Source organism: Arvicola amphibius, chromosome 18, assembly GCF_903992535.2.
Source record: "Arvicola amphibius chromosome 18, mArvAmp1.2, whole genome shotgun sequence".
Taxonomy (NCBI): Eukaryota; Metazoa; Chordata; class Mammalia; order Rodentia; family Cricetidae; genus Arvicola; species Arvicola amphibius.
The window spans coordinates 17,225,754-17,245,797 of record NC_052064.1 but is presented as its reverse complement, the minus strand read 5'-3'; the positions used below and the strand labels follow the sequence as shown (position 1 = coordinate 17,245,797).

The 20,044-nt window shown below is 43.4% G+C and overlaps 2 protein-coding genes across 6 annotated transcripts in view; one reads left to right on the top strand and one right to left on the bottom strand.

Moving 5' to 3' along the window:
- Positions 1–877: 877 nt before the first annotated feature.
- LOC119803849 (myosin regulatory light polypeptide 9) lies at positions 878–12,067 on the bottom strand. 2 transcript variants are annotated; one of them, XM_038315288.2, is made up of 4 exons: positions 11,922–12,067; positions 4,116–4,314; positions 3,379–3,540; positions 878–1,389 (listed from the first exon to the last, which is right to left on the bottom strand). In XM_038315288.2, the coding sequence occupies exons 2-4, from the start codon at positions 4,297–4,299 to the stop codon at positions 1,217–1,219; spliced, it is 519 nt and encodes a 172-aa protein (XP_038171216.1). In that variant the 5' UTR covers positions 4,300–4,314; positions 11,922–12,067; the 3' UTR covers positions 878–1,216. The 2 variants fall into 2 exon arrangements, with proteins under 2 accessions (XP_038171216.1, XP_038171214.1); XM_038315286.2 differs by lacking the exon at positions 11,922–12,067 and adding an exon at positions 10,131–10,514.
- Myom1 (myomesin 1) overlaps positions 10,682–20,044 on the top strand; it is a 135,089-nt gene continuing 125,726 nt past the window's right edge. For 2 of the 4 annotated variants that reach the window (XM_042054271.1, XM_042054270.1), the window contains exons 1-3: positions 10,701–11,301; positions 12,071–12,234; positions 17,279–17,375. Coding sequence is in view for 3 of the 4 variants with exons in the window: in XM_042054270.1 (XP_041910204.1) it covers positions 12,142–12,234; positions 17,279–17,375 (190 nt within the window). In the remaining variant the exon portion in view is untranslated. Of the gene's footprint in view, positions 11,302–12,070; positions 12,235–17,278; positions 17,376–20,044 lie in introns of all 4 variants that reach the window. The other 2 variants (XM_038315278.1, XM_038315282.1) reach the window with 2 other exon arrangements.

Sequence of the window (20,044 nt, the reverse complement as noted above, 5' to 3'; positions counted from 1 at the left end):
TGAAGGAAGCAAAGAGCAGTTGTTGATCCCCTGTCCCCGGCTCCCTAACCTGCTGCTCTAAGGCATTGCTTAATTGTTTATCAAATGAGGTAATGGTTTCCTTCAAGGGCGGTCTTGTTGAAGCAAACCCACCAACCCCCATGCTTCAAACCTTTTTAAACTTGGGAATTTTTGAAACATTAGAAAACTAAACAGAACAAGTGTTTTCCTCGATTAGCTCAGCAACAGTTCTGAATTATCACAAATAACAGAAGTTATTTTTGGGATTGAAGCAATGACCTCACTTTCCTGGGCATGCAGCCACAGCTGCTGTGACTGTGGGTAGGTCAGGAATGTCTAAAACTCACGCAGGACGACTCTCTGCATAAACAAACACAGTCTTTCAATAGGGAAGGGAAAAACTGTGCACAACAAAACATACTATGTGTATTTCCAACAGCTGGAAATACAACACAGAAATCTTTTTGTTAAAAGCATTCCATAGAACCTTTAGTGCTGAATCGAGTTTTCGAGTATATTTAGTGGCCTGATCTTATTTTAGAAGCAGGAAGTACATAAGTTTAAAGTCGGAGGAGATAAAGCAAGAGTGTTGAACTATAGTATCTCAAGCTGCTCAAGTGTTCACAATTATGCAGGAATTGTTTTCAAAATTGTAGACCAAGTCTAGGAAACCCAAATAAGGCAGTTAAAATCTGATTTCTATGAGAGGGGAGAAATAAACAGGTGCAGAGGAAACCAGGGCTGCTTTTTAAAAAGACAGGGAACACTGGAAGGAGCTAAGCAAGCTCAGACAGGAATGCTGTTTACATCATCTGCCCTGCTTTCAAAGACGCAAGTGAAACTAAAATCAAGTGGGAAATAAATTTAAACGACTAAGTATTTTATCAAGAAAGTTTAATTATCATTCAGAAAAACTTGAGTGGATAACTTTCTCTGAAAAAATATATTGACTCTGTGTGGGCTGCAGTTATTACACAGGAGGGGACAAGGCTGCCTGTAAGTCCCGTCACCTTACTTTCTGGGTGGATAACGACACCAAGTCCCATGTCCAGTCTGATTATAAAGATACACGTGGCCCAAAGAGGCTGAGATTATATAAATACAAAACAAGACAGGCACAAAGCAGTAAGCTAGGGCATGCACCGGGTTCTAGGAGAAAAACCTCAGAAATACCCCAAGTGGCAACAGGGAACATGTAGCTGGAATTTGGAGCTCTTTAGTCGTCCTTGTCTTTTGCTCCGTGCTTGAGGATGCGCGTGAACTCGATGTAGTTGAAATTGCCCTTCTTGTCAATGGGGGCCTCCCTGTAGAGCTCATCCACTTCCTCATCTGTGAAGCGATCGCCCATGGTTGTCAGCAGCTCCCTCAGGTAATCCTCCTGGATGGTGCCTGAGGATAAGAATGGAGGATCAGAATACCCACACCCAACTGCACAGTCCATGTATTTTCACGGGTCTGCAACCCTAACAGAGACAACCAGATGCTCATGGCGTTACTCTGCTGCCTGCCTGTCCCACATCCTTCCTGTTGCCTTGATGTTCAGCAAGAGGCTATAGAAATTGTACAAGCCAATAGCAGCCACCTGCTACCTGACATTTTTATAAAACCCTCCTGCCAAAAAGAATGGAATTGCTCACAAAACAGAAGCAGGACCCTGTGTTAGCCCTCCTTCCTTTCTAGTACTGCCAGTTTTAAAGGGCTCCTCAAGTAATTATTATGCACAATGATTAAGAACCCTTAATATACTATAGGTGGAAAAGAAATGAAACAGGCTTAGTCACAAAGCAAAAAAGAACAGACTCTAACAAACAAGATGAGATTAACAAAGAAACTGCAATCCTACATTTTTAAAGAAGGTCCCTAAAATCTTAGATGGGTAGCTTTGTAGAAATAAATCATTAACTCCAGCCAACTCACTTGACTGGCACATGAATTAGCTGTGGCTGGGAGTAAGCACACAACTAAAATATACCTACCATGCATGTGTCAGGAGAAAGACACAAGTGAAGAACTTGGTACATGGAAAGAGAGGAAAGGCTTATTGTTTTTGAGGAGCCAGGAAAAAGCCTACACGTCACACCCACATGCTCACATGTGCCTCTTTTGTGGCTGAGGGCCGTATGTGAAAATCAGGTGACCATGCTGTGGGGAGCTTGAAAGCTAGAGCAAGGAGAGCATGCTTCCATCAGCTGCCCTGCCAACCACGGGCATTTAAGACTAGCTGCACAGTAATGTCAGCAACAATGGGCATTTAAGACTAGCTGCACAGTAATGTCAGCAACAATGGGCATTTAAGACTAGCTGCACAGTAATGCCGGCAACCATGGGCATTTAAGACTAGCTGCACAGTAATGCCGGCAACCATGGGCATTTAAGACTAGCTGCACAGTAATGTCAGCAACAATGGGCATTTAAGACTAGCTGCACAGTAATGCCGGCAACCATGGGCATTTAAGACTAGCTGCACAGTAATGTCAGCAACCAGAGGGGTCTTCCCTCTCTACACACTGGCTGAGAAACAAAGTGGAAATCTTAGAAAATATGCTCCATATGCTTTCTCCTCTACTTTTGCCAAAGGACCAGGCATTCCAATAGTTAACACTGTTAGTTTTAATGGTTTGTTTTTGGGGATATAGTCTTCTATATCCCAAAGCCATGATTCCAGACTCAGCTTCCTGAGTGCTGGGCTTACAGGCTCTAGTCCTGCAGCACAGCACCTAGCACTTCCTTCTCAGTCAGCTACATGCCAGCAGCATGCTTGGCACTAACTACCCATCTCATCCTCATAACAGCCCTGTGAGTTAAGGTCATAGTATTGCCAGTTTCATCAAAAATAAAAACAGAGCCTTACCAAAGTAACCTGCCTGAATACATAGCTATCACACAGCAGAAGAGGAACCTGAAACCTGCTCACCTGATACCAGAGTCTAAGTTCTTCTTGGCATATTCTAATATAGAGGCTAATATAGAGGTTAGATAGCACACGGGATGGATAATTTGGAGTTGAGAGATGCCTGACAGGTAAACACAAGACACTTCTGTGCTGTGGTCTATAGCAACTTACTAGGTCAGTTACTCATTTAACACAGTACTGACAGCCAGGACCTTGGGCAATTAACCTTTAAGTAAATGAGTAAGTACCTTTCCCAAAGGAGTTGCAAATTTAACCAACAAACCTCTGAAAACGACTAATACTTAAGGAGCCCAGAAAGCGTCTACAAAAGTCAGTCACATGCTCACACGGAGGGGAGGAGTAAGGTGAGTGACAAGCACACCGAAAGAAAGTGAAGAGAAAAGTGCTAACTCAGCACACTTCAAATACTGCATATCTTGTTACTTAACTAAAACAGCATTGTGACTAAGTCACCCCTGACTTACCTGTTGCTTCCTCATCGAAGCACGCGAAGGCATTTCGGATGACGTCCTCGGGATCTGTGCCATTCAGCTTCTCTCCAAACATGGTGAGGAACATGGTGAAATTGATGGGGCCTGGGGCCTCGTTCATCATGGCATCCAGATATTCATCAGTTGGATTTTTTCCTAAACAAAAGGAGCCATATTCATAATTACATTACGAAATACACCAACGCTTAATCACGGTAAACATTCTAGCAAGAAATGAAACCACTATATTGTTTGCTATTTGGGTTCATGATAGCAAAACAAGGGAAAAGTTCAGAGATCTACAATAAATCTATAATATTCCAGTGAGATGGCGGAAGGATTAATACCGCTTTTAATCAAGATCTCTCACTTTCTCTTTATCAGGATTTAATTTTAATTATGTATGTGTATGTGTGTGTGTGGGGGGGTACATGCAAAAGGGTGCAGGTGCCCAGAGAATCCTCCTGCAGCTGGAGTTACAGGTGGTTATGAGCTACTGAATGTAGGTGCTGAGAACCCAACTCAAGTCCTCTGAAAGAGCTGTATGCACTCACTTTCTCAGACAGCACCCACATACCTGCATGCACACACAGCCCTTCAGCCCAACCCTGAGATAGGCGCAGGTGTCTGTGTGCCCCAGTGGAAAACACTGCTCCAAAATCAATTACTTAGAAGGACTCCATAGAGCTTTAAGAATCATGAAAAACATTAACACTGTAAGTGAACATTACCCATTGAAGCCAGCATGTCATGCAAGTCCTCCTTGTCGATGAAGCCATCCCGGTTCTGGTCGATCATGTTGAAGGCCTCTTTGAACTCTTGGATCTGGGACTGGTCAAACATGGCGAACACATTGGATGTTGCGCGCTGAGGGCGCTTCTTGGTGGTCTTGGTCTTTGCCCTTTTGCTCGACATGGTGGTGGTTAAATCCTAATTAAGAAAGAATTCAGGGGAAATAAAATCAGTATCTAAGATTACTAAGTATGGATGACAACAGAGATTAACAAAGATGAGTGGAATTATCTTTTTATCCGTCGCTGGCATGTGTCAGTGGGGTGACACTGTGTCAAGATTTCTAGCTGTTCAGGACTATCACCCCAACAACCAAACTAAAAGAGAAGAAAAAAAGTCTTCAGTTTTGAATTCATTCACCCTTAAAGTTGAAAGATTTTTTTATAGAAGGACCATCACTTCCAATCCCAGCAACATCAAGTCAAGTTCACAGCACATCAAGATTATATACATCCCCCAGTACTACCATAGAGCCTAACAACCAAAGGAAAATAAAATCCAAGGAGGTGTTCAAAGCCTGGCCTCCTGTAGCGCACGCCATCAATAGAATGATCAATGGACGAGGCCTCCCTTCCAACCTCTACTGACAGGTGCTATTCCTCCATTCAGAGAACATTTCAGATCGCACCCTCATTTCTGGATTCAGCATCGTTCAAGAACATTTTGCTGAAAGGCTAACATAAAGGCATACAAACTGAAGTTAATTCACCGGGAGTTAAATCTTACAGACTGTACTTTATACAGACCTGCTCTGCACTCAACACCCGGTACAGCTAAGGCTTCTCTTTTGAAATCAGAGTACAAGCGGTAAGCAATTTCGTTTAAAAAACACCTTAAGATCATAGATACTATCTTCGCTCTCTAATACATTTATCCCTGTAAAATTTAAAAGAACATCTAATGCATAAAATGAAAACATTTTCCCTGTGAACACGCAACTTTAAGAACATAATATAAAATGACTGAAGTGGAAACCCCCCTAGTTATCAGATAATAAAATTCCAGCATACCATTCTTCAGGGCGAGGTGAGACCAGCCCACAGAGTCCTGATCAGCAAGCCTAAGCCACTGAGTTATATTCCTCCAGGCAGGGCTAAAACAGGGACTACTGACTCCACTCTGACCAAGATAACAGTTTTAAAGCTTACGTTCTGAAAACAACATTTAGCCATGATGCAGCAAAGCACCATGCCCTTGTGCTAAAAATAAGTCTGTGGACTGCAAAGAATGAACCGCTACCTAGATTCCAGCACCAAAGTGACCTCTAGAATGTTTCCTATGAGGTAAAAAAACAAAAATAAAAAACAAAGAAGAAGTTAGTTCTTACATTCCTTCCTTGACCTCACCACACCATCAGACCACAAACAGCCATGGAAATGTCAGAGCAGCTCTGCTCACACGGCTCCCTATGTAAATCTTGTTTCAGGTTTTCATAGGAAATCCTTAAACGGATGGTCAGTCACAAATCCAATCCATCTGCACGTAGGCAGTACAGCAGGATGTCTTTGGAAAGATGCCATGCACAGCACAGAAATTATATATTCCCAAATTTCTTACTTTTATTTCTCCTTTAGGAGACTGTCTTTTACAACCTACTGAAAGCATTGGTAAATTCATATTTTCACTCTATGGAGGCGTACGTCTCATTTACTACACAAAGTTGCATTCTTTCCCCCTGATCTAAATGGCTAACGGCAGGTATGACGGGATGTGCCTCTTAAACGCCCTCAAGAACTCCGGCAAGTGGTGCATGTTTACTAGTCCACAGCTCTCCAATGTTAGCATAGCGCACCTTTGCAAGTCAAAAAATCATCTTCAAAAATAGCCTGTTTAGTGCTGGAGAGATGGCTCAGTGGTTAAGAGCATTGCCTGCTCTTCCAAAGGTCCTGAGTTCAATTCCTGGCAACCACATGGTGGCTCACAACCATCTGTAATGAGGTCTGGTGCCCTCTTCTGGCCTGCAGACACACACACACACACACACACACACACACACACACGCATGCGCGCAGACTATTGTATACATAATAAATAAATAAATATTTTTAAAAAATAGCCTGTTTGTATGACAACATTGTTTCCCTTCCCCAATGACACAGGAACGTCAGTTTTGCTAAGAACAGAAAAACTGATGAGAATCACAGTCAAATGGCTGACAAAGGTGGATTTTTATTCTATAAAATCTCACGGAAAACTAAATTTGATGGGTGCACTCTTAAAATTCCTTTATAAAAATGCATAACATGTTAAAAGTAACATGTAACCTTTAAGACTATACTTCTTATTATTTAAACCATGCATTTAAAAATTAGTAAATGCACTCTTTCCATCTTCGGCCGTCACAGGGAAAGGAGACGCCATGTCTGCGCATGTGCAATGGATAGTGGTTTGGAACTACTCCGGTTTCCTGATCGAGAGGAATAAGAGAACGCTCAGCAATCCGCAGGCCAGCAACTCCTGCTATAACAGGCTGACTCACATCAAGACTATGGGAGTGCAGGCCGTGGCTGGGGGCAAAGGAGTCATGGTGGTCATGAATCCCAGATCTGGTCAGCTAAAACCATACACTTCTTACGTAAGGACCACCATCAACAAGAATGCATGACCACCCTCAGCAAATCAGGTACATGATCCAAAAGAACAAACACCCCCTTATTCTGGGCATGGCAGCCATCCCCAGGGCCAGTGTCATCCTGACAAGCCTGTGGTGGTGAAGAGGAAAGGGACAGCCTCACCAGAGTTCCTGAGCCCCACACCCCAGAAGCAACAGAGTCCACTGACTTTTTCAACCACCAAAACATTAGTAAATGCATTACAATACAATCAAAAAGATTCTTTTCTGGTGTTTTATTTAGCATTAACAATAGCTTCACCCAGAACTTTAGCTCATCCCGTGCTTAATTCAAATGATTGTATTAGGACCAGCTAATTATATTAATGCATACCAAATATTATTAGCATTGAGCACTAGTCAAAAGTTAAAATGTAAAGCACATACATGACCCATCTCAAAGAAATTAAAATATAGTTGGAGAGGCAACTATAAGGAAATGCAATGATTAGTTCACTTATGAAATGAGCCACATACACTTCAGAGGTATGACTCTCAAGCTAAAACAATGCATAAAAACAATGAAAGAATGAAGCCAGAATGGTGGTGAATTCCTTTTATCCCAACATCGGGGAGGCAGATACAGGTAGACCGAGGACAGCCAAGGACACATAGTAAGCCCTTGTCTAAAACAAACAAATCGGAGGGGAGGCTAAATAACCCAGTGCTTTATCAGTTGGAAATTATAAACTTTCTTTATAATCAAGAGTCAGATGTTCCATCTTAACTCAAGCAGTTAATTCTGTCTAAATCCGATAACGTAACCTTGAGCAAGTTACTCCCTGGGCCTCAACTCTTTCAAGGAGATGAGACTGATTCAAGTATCTCCAGAAATAGCTGTGGGATGGTCAATTACACATCTATACAAAACAATAGAAACTTTATTTTTTTTCACACCAAACTATAAGCAAGGCTGGAATAAACTTAGGTAAAGGGATCATATGGAGAAAGGAGCTATGATCTCAAAGAGATAATGCTTGACAGAATTGGCAGAATTCTCTTTGCTGTGGTTCTAAGATACTATTCTACTGTGAACTAACGGGAGACCACCAAGTCCAGTTGGAATGGGACTGATGGAACAGGGGACCAAACCAGACTCTCTGAATGTGGCTGACGGTGGAGGAGGACTGAGAAACCAAGGACGACGGCGATGGGTTTGGACTCTTCAGCATGGACGGGCTCACTGTGAGCCTTGTCAGCTTGGTTGCTCACCTTCCTGGACTTAGGGGGAGTTGGGAGGACCTTGAACTTAAAATAGTGAAGGGAACCCTGATGGCTCTTTGACCTGGAGAGGGAGGGAGTGGGGGTATGGGTGGAAGGGAGGGGAGGAAGAGGGGAGGAGATGGAAATCTTTAATAAAAAAATGAGAAAAAAATCTTAGGTTATTAAAATATCTTGAATGGCAAAAAAAAAGTGAAGATGTAAAACATAATTCTCATGTGAAACTGTAAAAATTTTACAATCACTGTGACTATTTTTTATTTAGGGTGCATGAGAGGACCACGTGAGATCCCCCTCACTTTGGAAAGATCTTTGGCATGAAACTTGAAAAGCAGGGAAATTTGCAGACTGGCCTTCTAGCGAACACATGAGGGTTTCAAAGCATCAGAAAGAGAAGGAAGACAGTCAAAGGTGGTCAAGACAATCTGGCTTACAGATGGAAAGGTGTATAATATTTTAAGCTAAGTTAACAGTGCTTCAGCAATGACTAATATGGGGTGGGTTGTTTTTTTGCAGTTCTGGGGACTGATCCTTGGGCCTCACACATGCTAGGTAAGCACTCTACTACTGAGCTACATTCCCAGCCCAAGAGATTTTGTGTGTTAGTTTGCTAAAATGGAGTCCATGCTTAAGGAAGACATCAGACTGTGAAGACATGGGAAAACAAAAGACAGATCCTCAGAGAGGCTTTCTATACATACCAGATTTTTCAGGATCTTTAGAAATGTAGAATTCATAACTAAAGCAGGGTGTGGCGGTTCACAACTAGGTATATAATCCTAGCACTTGAAACGGGAAGACCATCTCAAGTTCTAGGCTAGCCTGGGCCAGAGTGAGACTCTTTCCATAACAACAACAGAGCTGCCTGTGAAACTTGTGAAGTGGGACCAATCAATACTAAATTATACACGAGACTGCCTAAGTTAAAACGGCAGGATCTCGCAGCTCCTCAACTGGTAACACACGTAAAGGAGAAAAACCCTTTAACGAAGATCTAAAACAAGCACACTTAGGAACGTTATATTAAAATACCTTTTAATGAAAAACCCTTAAAACTGGGTGATATATCCTTTGGAAACTCCCATCTCAGAACCTCATAGTGTGCTTTAAGAGCTAGGTATTTGGCCTGCTTCAAACTCCAGATCAAATCTGTCTCATTTCATCAGTGCCATTTGTTCCCAAGATAAGATTTTTAGGTGTGTGTGGGCAAATTAAGTTTTTGGAAGTATAGTTTCAAGTTGGGTGTTTCAGTCCCAAGGAAAGCCAAGTTTTCATTTCTCAGGCAACACTTCCAGCTGAGAATCGATTCAAATCTCCCAGACAGCCACACCCAAGAAGTCCAAGCACTTTTTAAAAAGTCAATTAGTTGTCGGGATTGACTTGTCAGCTACGTCTCCCTTTTGAAGATAAAAATGGTTTTCTATTTAATCCTTATCAAGGGCCATTCAGAAAAAAAAGTACCAGCAATTTTAGTAGACTCACTCTCTTCACCTTTTGATACAAACGTTTGCATTTAAGAAGTTAAAACCTTAAATGATCGATCTCTGAAGATCTAATATTTTTACATATCTACTGAACGACTCTAACTAAAAATACTCCTCTGTAAAGTCGACTTAGTCCCCTCGAGAGGCAAACGTAACCCCCAATCTCTCCTCTGTTCAAACATCAAAGAAAAAGTTCTAATTAGAGGAGCGCACTCTGAGCTGCTAAATTTGAATGGGTTCTTCCTACTAAACGTAGCCGCCCAGCTGCAACAACAGCTGCAGAGGGCGGCTGAGCTACGGTTTTATCTGCAAACTCTTGGCACGTTTACGTTAGCAACCAAACATAGTTTCGGAGTCAGCTCTGTGGGGCTCCGGTTTCGCGGGCCGGCAGTCTCCCAGGCGTGCGGCGCCAGCGAGCTGAGCATCATCTTCTAAGCTCCAAGTTTGGCAAACAGAACAAAGTTTGCGTCCCGGCCGTCCCGGCCGCCCCAGCCCGCGGCTTCCCAGCCCACAGCCGCCCGCGATCACGCAGGCACACCTGCCCAGGTGTGCTCCCCGCTTTCCCTTCGCTTCCCGCCGCCCTGCGGGGACGCCTTCTCGGGACGGGCCACGCACGCCCCGAGACCATCCCCACTCACCCTGCCCAGCCGCGAGAATCGAGGGTGTCTCGGCGATGCTCTGCCTGCCGCTCTCACCGACTTAACAACAACTATCCAGCTGCCCCAGAACGGCCACTTCCGGCCTCCGCCAGCAAGCCGGAAGGAAGCCTAGCCACCATTCCCACCGCCTCCGGGTGGGCCGGCACCGACGGGAGGGGACCCCAGGGAAGATGCCCGAGCGGTTGGCGGGCGCACGGCGCCCATGGGCGGCACAGAGCGCGGAACTCAGAACTGAGAGGGTTGTGTAGAGGATCTCTCGTTCCAATTACTGACTCTTCGTCCTTCTCGCGTCTCTTCTGGAATTGCGGTCGCCTCCCCCCTTCCTCCCGCAGATGGTTGCGTCCATCCCGCCGCTTTCCTTCGCCCGCATTCCAGAGCGCGGCGAGGGGCGGGGGCCCCGGCTCAAGTCCTTGTAGGGGAATCGCGGAGGGACGCGGGGCCGCACGTGACTGGGCCGGCTCCGCCCCCGAGCGCCCTCCCCTCCCCCGAGCGTCCGCCCCCCCCCCCAGCGCCCCCGCCGGCGCGGTCCCGGCTGGAATGCGCCTGTGCAGGAAGTTCGCGTGAATCAGCGTCTAGGTCAGCACCTCAGGGCCCGCTCGGCGCCGAGAGGGCGTGTGCGAACCATTTGGAAAGTTGCGAAGTGGCCTTTTATGGAGTACCTCACTCTCCTCGTGGGAGGGAACACTGAGCTTTCAGGGCACCCTTGTCTCTTTGGTGCAGATTCCTCCCTCGCCCAAAAAAAGTTCCCTGGAACTTCCTGCATGAGTCCCCTTTAGCCCTGATGGTGACTCCTGCTCCACCCATCGCTCGGAGGGTGACTTGGTGAAATAGGACTAAGAGCAGGACCCTTTTACTCCCTCAGGTCTCCTGTACGTGAGTCGGCTGCCAGCGATGGTTCTGGTTAAAGGGGAAAACCTCCTGGACCGCTTCTCCCGGGTCAGGAATCCTGCGGAGGCTGTACCAGCTCGGACCCATTAGCAGATTGCGACCCTGACGAGACCAGAGCAGTTCTAGAGTTCCTTCATCTCCAGAGCTCTGTCGCTTGACCCAGGAAAACGAAGGCGCTGTTCTAAATGATAGGTGTTAACTAGTCCTAAGACCAGCTCTTTTCTTCATGGAACTTCCGTGATATGGTTTAAAGTTAACTCAGGTAAAGCCACTGAAGAAAATAAAAGCCCTAATCCTATAGGTGTCAGAAACAAAATTTCCCTCCCTTCTTTGATAATATGAACCATTTGGAGTGCTAACTAAAAATATAAATAATTGGGTAATTCATCCCCAGCTGCCTGAATCAAGACCGGCAAGAGCAGGTTCTGGGAAGTCAAGGACTTAAGGGGTCCAGCATGACTTTTTGGGAAAGTTGGGCACACAGCTGGTGGCAGGCCATGACAGTACTAAGTCGAGGGCCGAGGAGTCAAACCGTGGTAGGTTCGCTGCCCTCCATCTGGTACTGGCCTGTCACACTGGGAAGCTCGGGCCTTCAGGCCTGGCTGTCCTGCGGAGGAAAATCAAAACCCCTGTAGATGATAACAAGGAAGCGAGCAGTTCAGTTTCCCCTGGAAAAGAATGCGTTGTTGGCTTCTGTAGGAATTCCCGCCGAGTCCCCGTCGAATCAGCCAATATGTACTAAACTGGAAAACACTGTGCCCCGGGCTGCGGGTTGCCCATTTCGAAATGAACAGTTGCCATCTCTGGGATTGGGTTGGGGATGGAGCAGAAAGGGGGGAGGAAGAAACATGCAAAAGGTTGCAGAAGAACAAATACACCTACCTGAGGAGTACCGGAAGATGTTCCCAGAGAGCAGTTGGACTGATTTCAGGGGTTTGTGGAGGAAAGGAGAGGCATGTTCAGTTGTCTGGAGAGGCAAAGAACCTGGCTGTTCGGAAGTTGGTTTCTGTTTACCCTTTATTCATTTCCAGAGAACTATGGATATACCAAGTCAATGTGGAAAAATTAAGTCTTACTACTTTACCTAACGTTCTGATACAACATGTTAATGATTAGACCCACTACTGAAGGCCTCTTCCGCTGTTCGATGTCCCTGTTCTTTTGGAACTTGGAGGAGATCTTCCTAAAACAGCAGGTGAGAACCTTCTCACTACAAGTTTGACAGTCTGGGTTCTGTTCCATATCTTTCCTTTAGCCGGCTGTGCAACTCTGAAAGCAAGTCCCTCCGTTGACCTCAGTTTTCTTTATTTCTCCAGCTTGCCTTACAGGGCTTCCCGATTAAATGAGATCATTTATAATTTTATTTTTCCTAAAGATTTTATTTTGTGCATGTGGATGTTTTGTCTGCATGTACCTCTGCACACCAGAAGAGGGCATCGGATCCCACAGGATTACAGTTATAAACGGTTATGAGCTGCCACGTGGGTGGTGGGAATTGAACTCTGGATCTCTGGAAGGGTAGCCAGAGCTCTTAACTGCTGAGTTCTCTCTCCAGATCCTTATTTATAACTTTAAAAGATTTTCTATGTACAGAAGAGTAGCTTTTAAATAAGTGCGTGTGTGCGTGCATGCATGTGGAAGTCAGAATGAATGTCAGCTGTCTTCTTGTACCGCTGTTTCTCACTGAACCAGAAGCTCGCTGTTTCGGCTAGCCTGCCCTGGGAATCCTCCAGTGTCTGCCCCTCAGTGTTGGAGTTACAAGCATACACAGTGAGTGCTTTTAACCATTGAGCCATCTCCTCAGCTTCTAGTGACTTTCACATTTTTAACTGAAACTTGGAGTAGGAAATTTATCTCAGGACTGGCAAGATGGCCCTGCCTGCCACCAAGTCTGGTGACCTAAACTCAATCCTTGGGGCCTACATGGCAGAAGGAGAGAACCAGTTTCCATAAGCTGTCCACTGACACTCTCACAAAATAAATAAACACAATAAAAGTTAAAAAAGAAATGTATATAACTAAACAATACATACTGTGATGTTTTGCAAGATTTTCTATTTTACTAAAAATTTATATTCACATGCCCTATATACATATACATATATATTTTTTTCCACAGGCTAGGCATCTTAAATAACAAGAATTTGTTTTCCACTTTGTGAACGCTGAGAAGTCCAAGATTAAGGAACTGGCTGGTTCGCTTCTTGCTGAAGACTCTCTTTATGGCTCACACACAGCCTCCTTCTTGCCCTGTCCTACATGGTGGGGAGAGGTTTTCCCTCCTTTTCCTATGAGTGCTAACTGATTAGAGCCTCAGCCTAGGTCTCTCTAAATTTTTATTATCTCCTAGGGTTCCTCTTTTGAAATAGCACTCATGTTCCCTTAAAATGTGAGCTGGTGTTCCACTAATGCTGTGGTTCTTAATAGCCGGGGGTAGAGCCAGGGGTGAGGAGTGTAGATTTTGGTTCTAAAGCAGTGGTTTTCAACCTTCCTAATACTGTGACCTTTTAATACAATTTCTCACATTGTGGTGACCCCCCCAACAAAAAAATTATTTTAGTTGCGACTTCATAACTGAATTTTGCTACTGTTATGAATCATAATGTAAATATCTGTGTTTTCTGGTGGTCTTAGGTGACCCCTGTGGAAGGAGCAGCCCAACCTCGGAGAGGTTGTGACCCACAGGTTGAGAACCTATACTCTAAAGGAATACTCGACAATGTCAGGAGACATTTTGGATCATCATAAGCAAAGGGCTGCTGCAGGGATGTAGAGAATAGAAGTCAGAGATGCCATCTAAAGGGCTAAGGTTGAGGAAAATTCTATACTAGTGACTTGGGGCTCAGTATTATAATGATTATTTGGGAGTACTATGAGTACCGAAAAGACACTATTTAATTTCTTCCTCCCCAGAGTGAGATGTTTATTTTCCCGAGGTCAGGGCTAATGAGAAAGAACGAGCTAATAAAACGTTACAGTGTGCCAGTACATGCTAGGTGTTTATGTAATATTTAATCCCCCCACAGCACAGTGGGCCTGCATAGACATTTGCTTTTCTCCCATACACTGAGATCCAATAGACTTAAGTTACTTGCAAGGTTATTCAAATAGTCATTCGAAAGCCAGAAGTATAACTTATGTCTTTGGTTTTCCAGAAGTAGGAGAGAAAGAAGCACAGGGCAAATCTATACTTCTCATACAGTATCTAGTTATGAACACCAGCGGATCTTTGCTATTTGGATACTTATTTGAGTGCACATAGCTAGTTGGTAGCGCAATTGAAAGAAAACAATGTTTTCCAATTCTTTTTTTGAATTTTAAGTCTCTCTCTCTCTCTCTCTCTCTCTCTCTCTCTCTCTCTGTGTGTGTGTGTGTGTGTGTGAAGTCAAAGGACGTCTTGTGGGACTTAGGTCTCTCCTGTTACCTCGTGGGTCCCAGGGATGGATGTCAATCAATCAGCAGCCGTGGCCGCATCTCTCTCTCTCTCTGTGTGTGTGTGTGTGTGTGTGTGTGTTTGTGTTTGTGAAGTCAAAGGACGTCTTGTGGGACTTAGGTCTCTCCTGTTACCTCGTGGGTCCCAGGGATGGATGTCAATCAATCAGCAGCCGTGGCCGCAAGCACTTTGACCCACTTCGCTGTCTCGCTGGCTCAATCACTTTTCATTTTTGTTGCATGTAAGAAACTATTGAGTGTCGAGAAATATGGGCTTGCATTCGCGTTTGCTTGTGTTTTGAGATGTGGTCGCATGTAGTCCCAGGCTGGATTTAAACTCCTCATCCTCCTGCCTCTACCTCCCAAGTGCTGGGATGACAGCATGTGCCGTATGCCCGTTTCTGTGCCGCTCTGGGAATTGAACATGCATACTAGGCAAGCACCAGACCAGCTACGCCTCCAGCCATCACTCTGGCTTTAGCAATATGAAGTCTAATTCCTTGTAGGTGAGATATGCAGGATGTAACAATGAGCATTAGACTAGGAAAACAGTAGGAGGAGCTCTTGTCTTTCAAATGAAGAGGATGTTTCAATAAGTCTGTCTGATAATTAAATCTACGGCACAGGCACAAGAGCTACGAATAGAGTACGAATAGTATATTAAAAGTGTATAGAAAAGTCAACATGAATGAAGAATTTCAGCTTTCTAAATTTTAGTCAATATTATTTTTTTCTTAAAAACGTTTTATATTCAGTTTAGTTTATGTGTGAGTGTTTTGCTTGCATGTATGTATGTGTAGCATGTGCCCTTGGAGGTCAGAAGAGGATGTTAGATCCCCTGGTACTGGATTTATGGATAACTGTAAGCCACCCATGTGGGTGCTACGCGCTGAACCTGGGTCCTCTGCAAAAGCAACAAGTATTCTTAACTACTGAGCCATTTCTCCCGCTCCCAAATTATTTTCCATATAATATTTTCATTACATCTTTGAAATTTTTGTATATTCATATAATGGATTTAATCAAAATTCTATTTTTTAAAATATTTATTTATTATATATACACTATTCTGTCTGTGTGTATGCCTGCAGGCTAGAAGAGAGCACCAGACCTCATTACAGATGGTTGTGAGCCACCATGTGGTTGCTGGGAATTGAACTCAGGACCTTTGGAAGAGCAGGCAATTCTCTTAACCACTGAGCCACCTCTCCAGCCCCTCAAAATTCTTTTAAGCTGAGGAATGGTGAGCGAGGTGAAAGCCATGTGGGACTGAGGTGGGCAGGTAGTGCAGTTGGTAGAGTGCCTGCTAGCACAAAGCCCTGAGTTCGATCCTCCGCACTACATAAACCCAGACTGGCAGTGTATACCTGTAGTCTGTGCACTTGGGAGGACGAGGCAGGACTGTCAGGTCATCTTCAGCCACTATTTTGAGGACTGTCTCCAAAAAGGAAAGAAAAAATGAAATATGGAATTGAATTAAGGATATTTGAATAAACTTTTTCTATGCTATTTTTTCAGTACTGATTTCAAACCCAGGGCCTTATACATGTTCAGTAAGCACTTTCCCGCTGAGCTGAAGCCTCAGCTCTATAGCAGTAAAAGTAAGTTAAGTAAGCGCTTAGAAAAATTAGAATACTAAGATGCAAAACAGAATATAAAGAAAGCGTGTCAAATGTACAATAACAGTTACCATGATGATGATACCTGGTTCTAAGAGTTAAAGCAGGCTGCCCCACTGTTAGAAAAACTCCCACTATCATAAAGCTATTTATTTATTTCAAAATGTTATCTTGACATAATTAATTCTAATTGTCAATGAATAAATGTATTGATCAGATTATACTTAGTGAGTTAATTTTACAATGCAAATATTAGTGTTACCTAAAATAATACACTAAACAAGAATTATAGTTCAGGCTTACTTTAGCAACCCCTTTAGTTTCCTCATCTGAAAAATGGCACAATAATAGTAATATAATCTACTTTTTCCAGTTTTTGTGAGAATTGAGGAAGAAATTCACGCAGTTTTGTCAGTACACAACTGTGGTTGTGTTGAGGCCTGGAATTTCAAGTGCTAGAGCTTACCCTGATGAATTACCACAGCAGATTTCTTTGTCTGCTTGGGATCAAATTCGAATCTTCATGCTTGTAATACAAGCAGTTACTGAGCCATATTCTCTGCTCATCGTCATACCTCTGTGACTTCCACCCCACTGTTACTCACAGTTGATGACCTTGCTTGTAGGTCACTGAGAAAATGGTCACTTCATCATCTACTCCCCTACAGCTGGCCCAAGAGTCTTCCCTTGGTAACTAGATCCCGGAAATCCCATTTCTCTGTCCTCTCGTTCATGTCCACACTAGTAGCTCTCCCCTCTTCTGCAATACCCAGTTCTTTTTCTGTTGTATTATTCCCGTCAGTGAGAATGCTGTGATGTATCCTGTGCTTAGTAAACAGAATAATAGTCCCTCAAAGATACCCGTATCTGAATTCCTAGGACCTCTGCTGAGTTATATTGCAAAGAGAATTAAGGTAGATAATGAAATTAAAGCTGCTAATGAGCTGACCTTAAATGAAGGTTATCCTGCATTGTCCCATTGCGACAAATGTCACAGAGTTTTCAGAGTGCAACATGGAGGCAGAGGAGATCAGAGAGCGATGTGACTGTAGGCAAATGGAGAGATGTAGGTGGTTGGCTTCAAAGGGGCGGGAGGAGTCGGAAGACCAAGCCTTTAACAGATGGGCCTTTGGGGAACACTTATCTAACAGGAAGTGTAATGCTTACTCCTTTCTTTCTTTTTCCCAGAGAAAGAGGTCATATGAACCTCATGGAACTTCCCAGCAAGTGGGCTCAACCCCACTGAAATCCGTACCTCGGGAAAAGGCTGCATTGCCAAGCACCTGTAAGTATGCTCTGGCTTTAGGCTGAGTTCTCCTTTTCCGGAGAAGCAATGGCAGACGAAAGTAATTTCTCATCTACGTAACTTGTAGGCACTTCACACAGAACACCTCCGTTTCTGTTGACCACAGAGCACCAAGTCAGTGAAGCACTGTTCTTGGTGCTGGTTCCTATCCATGAAAGCCACAGACCCAGAGGTTAATCTGAAGGGCCTCCCTAGGTCGGGGTTCTTCACTGGCCACCTGTGTGCTCCACGCATTACTTGGGTGAGGAAGAAGAAAACACTACGAAGATGGATTTACTGTTCAGAGAGCCTTCTTTTGTTTGTATCCCCAGTGCCTTTCAGAGTAGCAGAATAGCCGATCTGCCACCTAAACACAGTAAAACTTTCGGCTGTGCACCATAAAAATTTGGGGCAAAAGGAGTAGAAAAGACACAGAGCATTTTAGGGAGTAGTTAAATAGATGATGAGAGCCATCCTGTTTGAAACTCAACCAAACTGAATGCCATCAAACTTCTTCTGGTCTCCTGAGTCCAAAATGAAATTTCCTCAGCTACATAGATGGTCAGATAAGCCATAGAGGGGTTAGATATTGTTTAGATAGATAGGCTCAATTGTTGGGACACACACAGACATGAGCCTGTTCCACCTTGTCTGAAGGTCAGAGAGTTTGAGCTTAATTTTTGCTCTTTCAGAGTTGTTGCTAACAGGTGTAGCCTGACCTAGGGTGTGGTTGCTTGGTTTGGACATTAAGATGGCCATTAGAGGTGGATCTGCTCCATCCTGACTGAAGGTCAGAGAATTCAAGCATACTTCCTGTCCTTCATTTAAAATAGGAGGTTTGACATAGGGAGTGACTGCCTACGGGATACTTGGTCTAGGTGTGGTCATTGCTACAAACACCAAATGCTTTACTCAGGAAATAGTGATTTGATGTCTCAAGTATTGAAGCAAGTGACTGTTCTGGTTGTTCTTTGTGTCATGGTAAAGCAGTCTTTTGCCTTCTTTCCTCCTTTTCTATTGGGTTATAAAAGCGTATGAAAAATAAACATGAGCAGATTCAGCATTCAGTATTCGCTGAGTTGCCCTCCTGGTACTATCCTGTGTCTCTGTGTTTCTTTCTTATCTCTGTTCTTCTTTTCTAACATTTATAATTCACACACCTCTACCCTGAAACATACGAAGCTGCTGTAGCCAGGACTATGGCAGAAGCCGCCCCAAAAGGTGGCTCATGGTACTCAATAAAATTTAGTATCCAAGGCAAAAGAAAATGCTTAACACCACTACATTAATTCCTATTGTAATTCTATTTCATAATAATTTCATATAAAATGCCTCATTAAAGACCATGTCTTAGTATAACTTTAAAGTATTATAAATGAACAAAATTCCTCTAAGCCAGATGCTACTAAGTTTAAAAACAGAAAATTGGCCAAAGGATAAAAAAATAATAATGGTAAAAATGTGAAACTATGAAGCTCAATGCCTCTTTCCCCAAGTGTAATAAACAATGATGGAAGACATCTTTTCAAAATGAAATACTGTTGGAAAATAAAATAGAGAAACTGAGGGCCATCTGCCTCTGTCTCCCAAATCCTGGGATTGAAAGTGTGTGACACCACTGCCTGGCCTCTAGTGGCTTAGTTTTATCTTCTGGTCTTCAGGCAAGCTTTATTTATAAAACATGAATAAAATATCACTGTAGTGTTTCGTGGCATTTCATTTGTATAAATAAGGTTTGCCTGAATATCAGAAAAGTAAACAGCCACTCTGGCCAGCCTTACATACCAGGCAGTGATGACACACTTTAATCCCAGTAACCACACTAACTTCCCATAGAAACCAGGCAGTAGTGGTGCACGTCCTTAATCCCAGAACTAGAGAGGAATGTAAGACGGGAGGAGACAGCTCTCAGTCTCAGTCTCATTCTGAGTTTTCTTGGAGGCAGGATCACCATTTCGTACTGAGGTCGAGGTAAGAGCCAGTGGCTTGCCGCTTTGCTTTTCTGGTCTTCAGGTTGAACCGCAGTATCTGTTTCTGGGTTTTTATTAACCATGCTTCAATAGTGAGCCCTTAGCGCATGCTGGAACTGGATTTAAACTTAACTCTGCCATCTACTAATTTTGTGACTTTTTGTGACTTTAAAGAGCTAGAGAAGCAGCTCTGCTAAGCTCCCTGGACTCTAATTTTCTCATTTATACTTGGGGATAATAAGTATCTTTTAGAGATTTGGTTTAAAAAAAAGTTAACATTTGTTTTTGTAAAGAACCAGCATGGTATGCAATACACTGGAGTTCTCAGCAACGATGGATGTTTATAACAGCTTAATGGTGAAGTAAAAAAATCCACCTATAGATCAACATAACTCACATATATTTTGAAAAAATATCTCACCCAGGAGGAAATCCAAACAGTTAACTTTAAGGATGTCCAGCCCCACAAAGAAATTTATAATACATTTAAAAATAGATGTCTCTTACATCTATTGAATGTTTGACAAAATGATCCAAACATTCTTTTTTCTTTGGCTTTTGATTTTCAGACAGGCTAGCCTTGAACTCATGATCCTCCTGCTTCAACCTCAGTGATTGCTCCTATTATAAGTGCATGTCACCACACTGGGCAACACTGTGTTATTAATGAGGTACTGAGTAACAATATGGTACATTTGA

Bases quoted from the DNA above. Each gene is read 5' to 3' on its own strand.
- LOC119803849 (XM_038315288.2), bottom strand. From the start codon at position 4,299: ATGTCGAGCAAAAGGGCAAAGACCAAGACCACCAAGAAGCGCCCTCAG. The intron at 3,541-4,115 runs GTAATGTTCACT...CCTTTTGTTTAG, and splicing joins TGACATGCTGGCTTCAATGG to GAAAAAATCCAACTGATGAA. The intron at 1,390-3,378 runs GTAAGTCAGGGG...TCTTATCCTCAG, and splicing joins CTTCGATGAGGAAGCAACAG to GCACCATCCAGGAGGATTAC.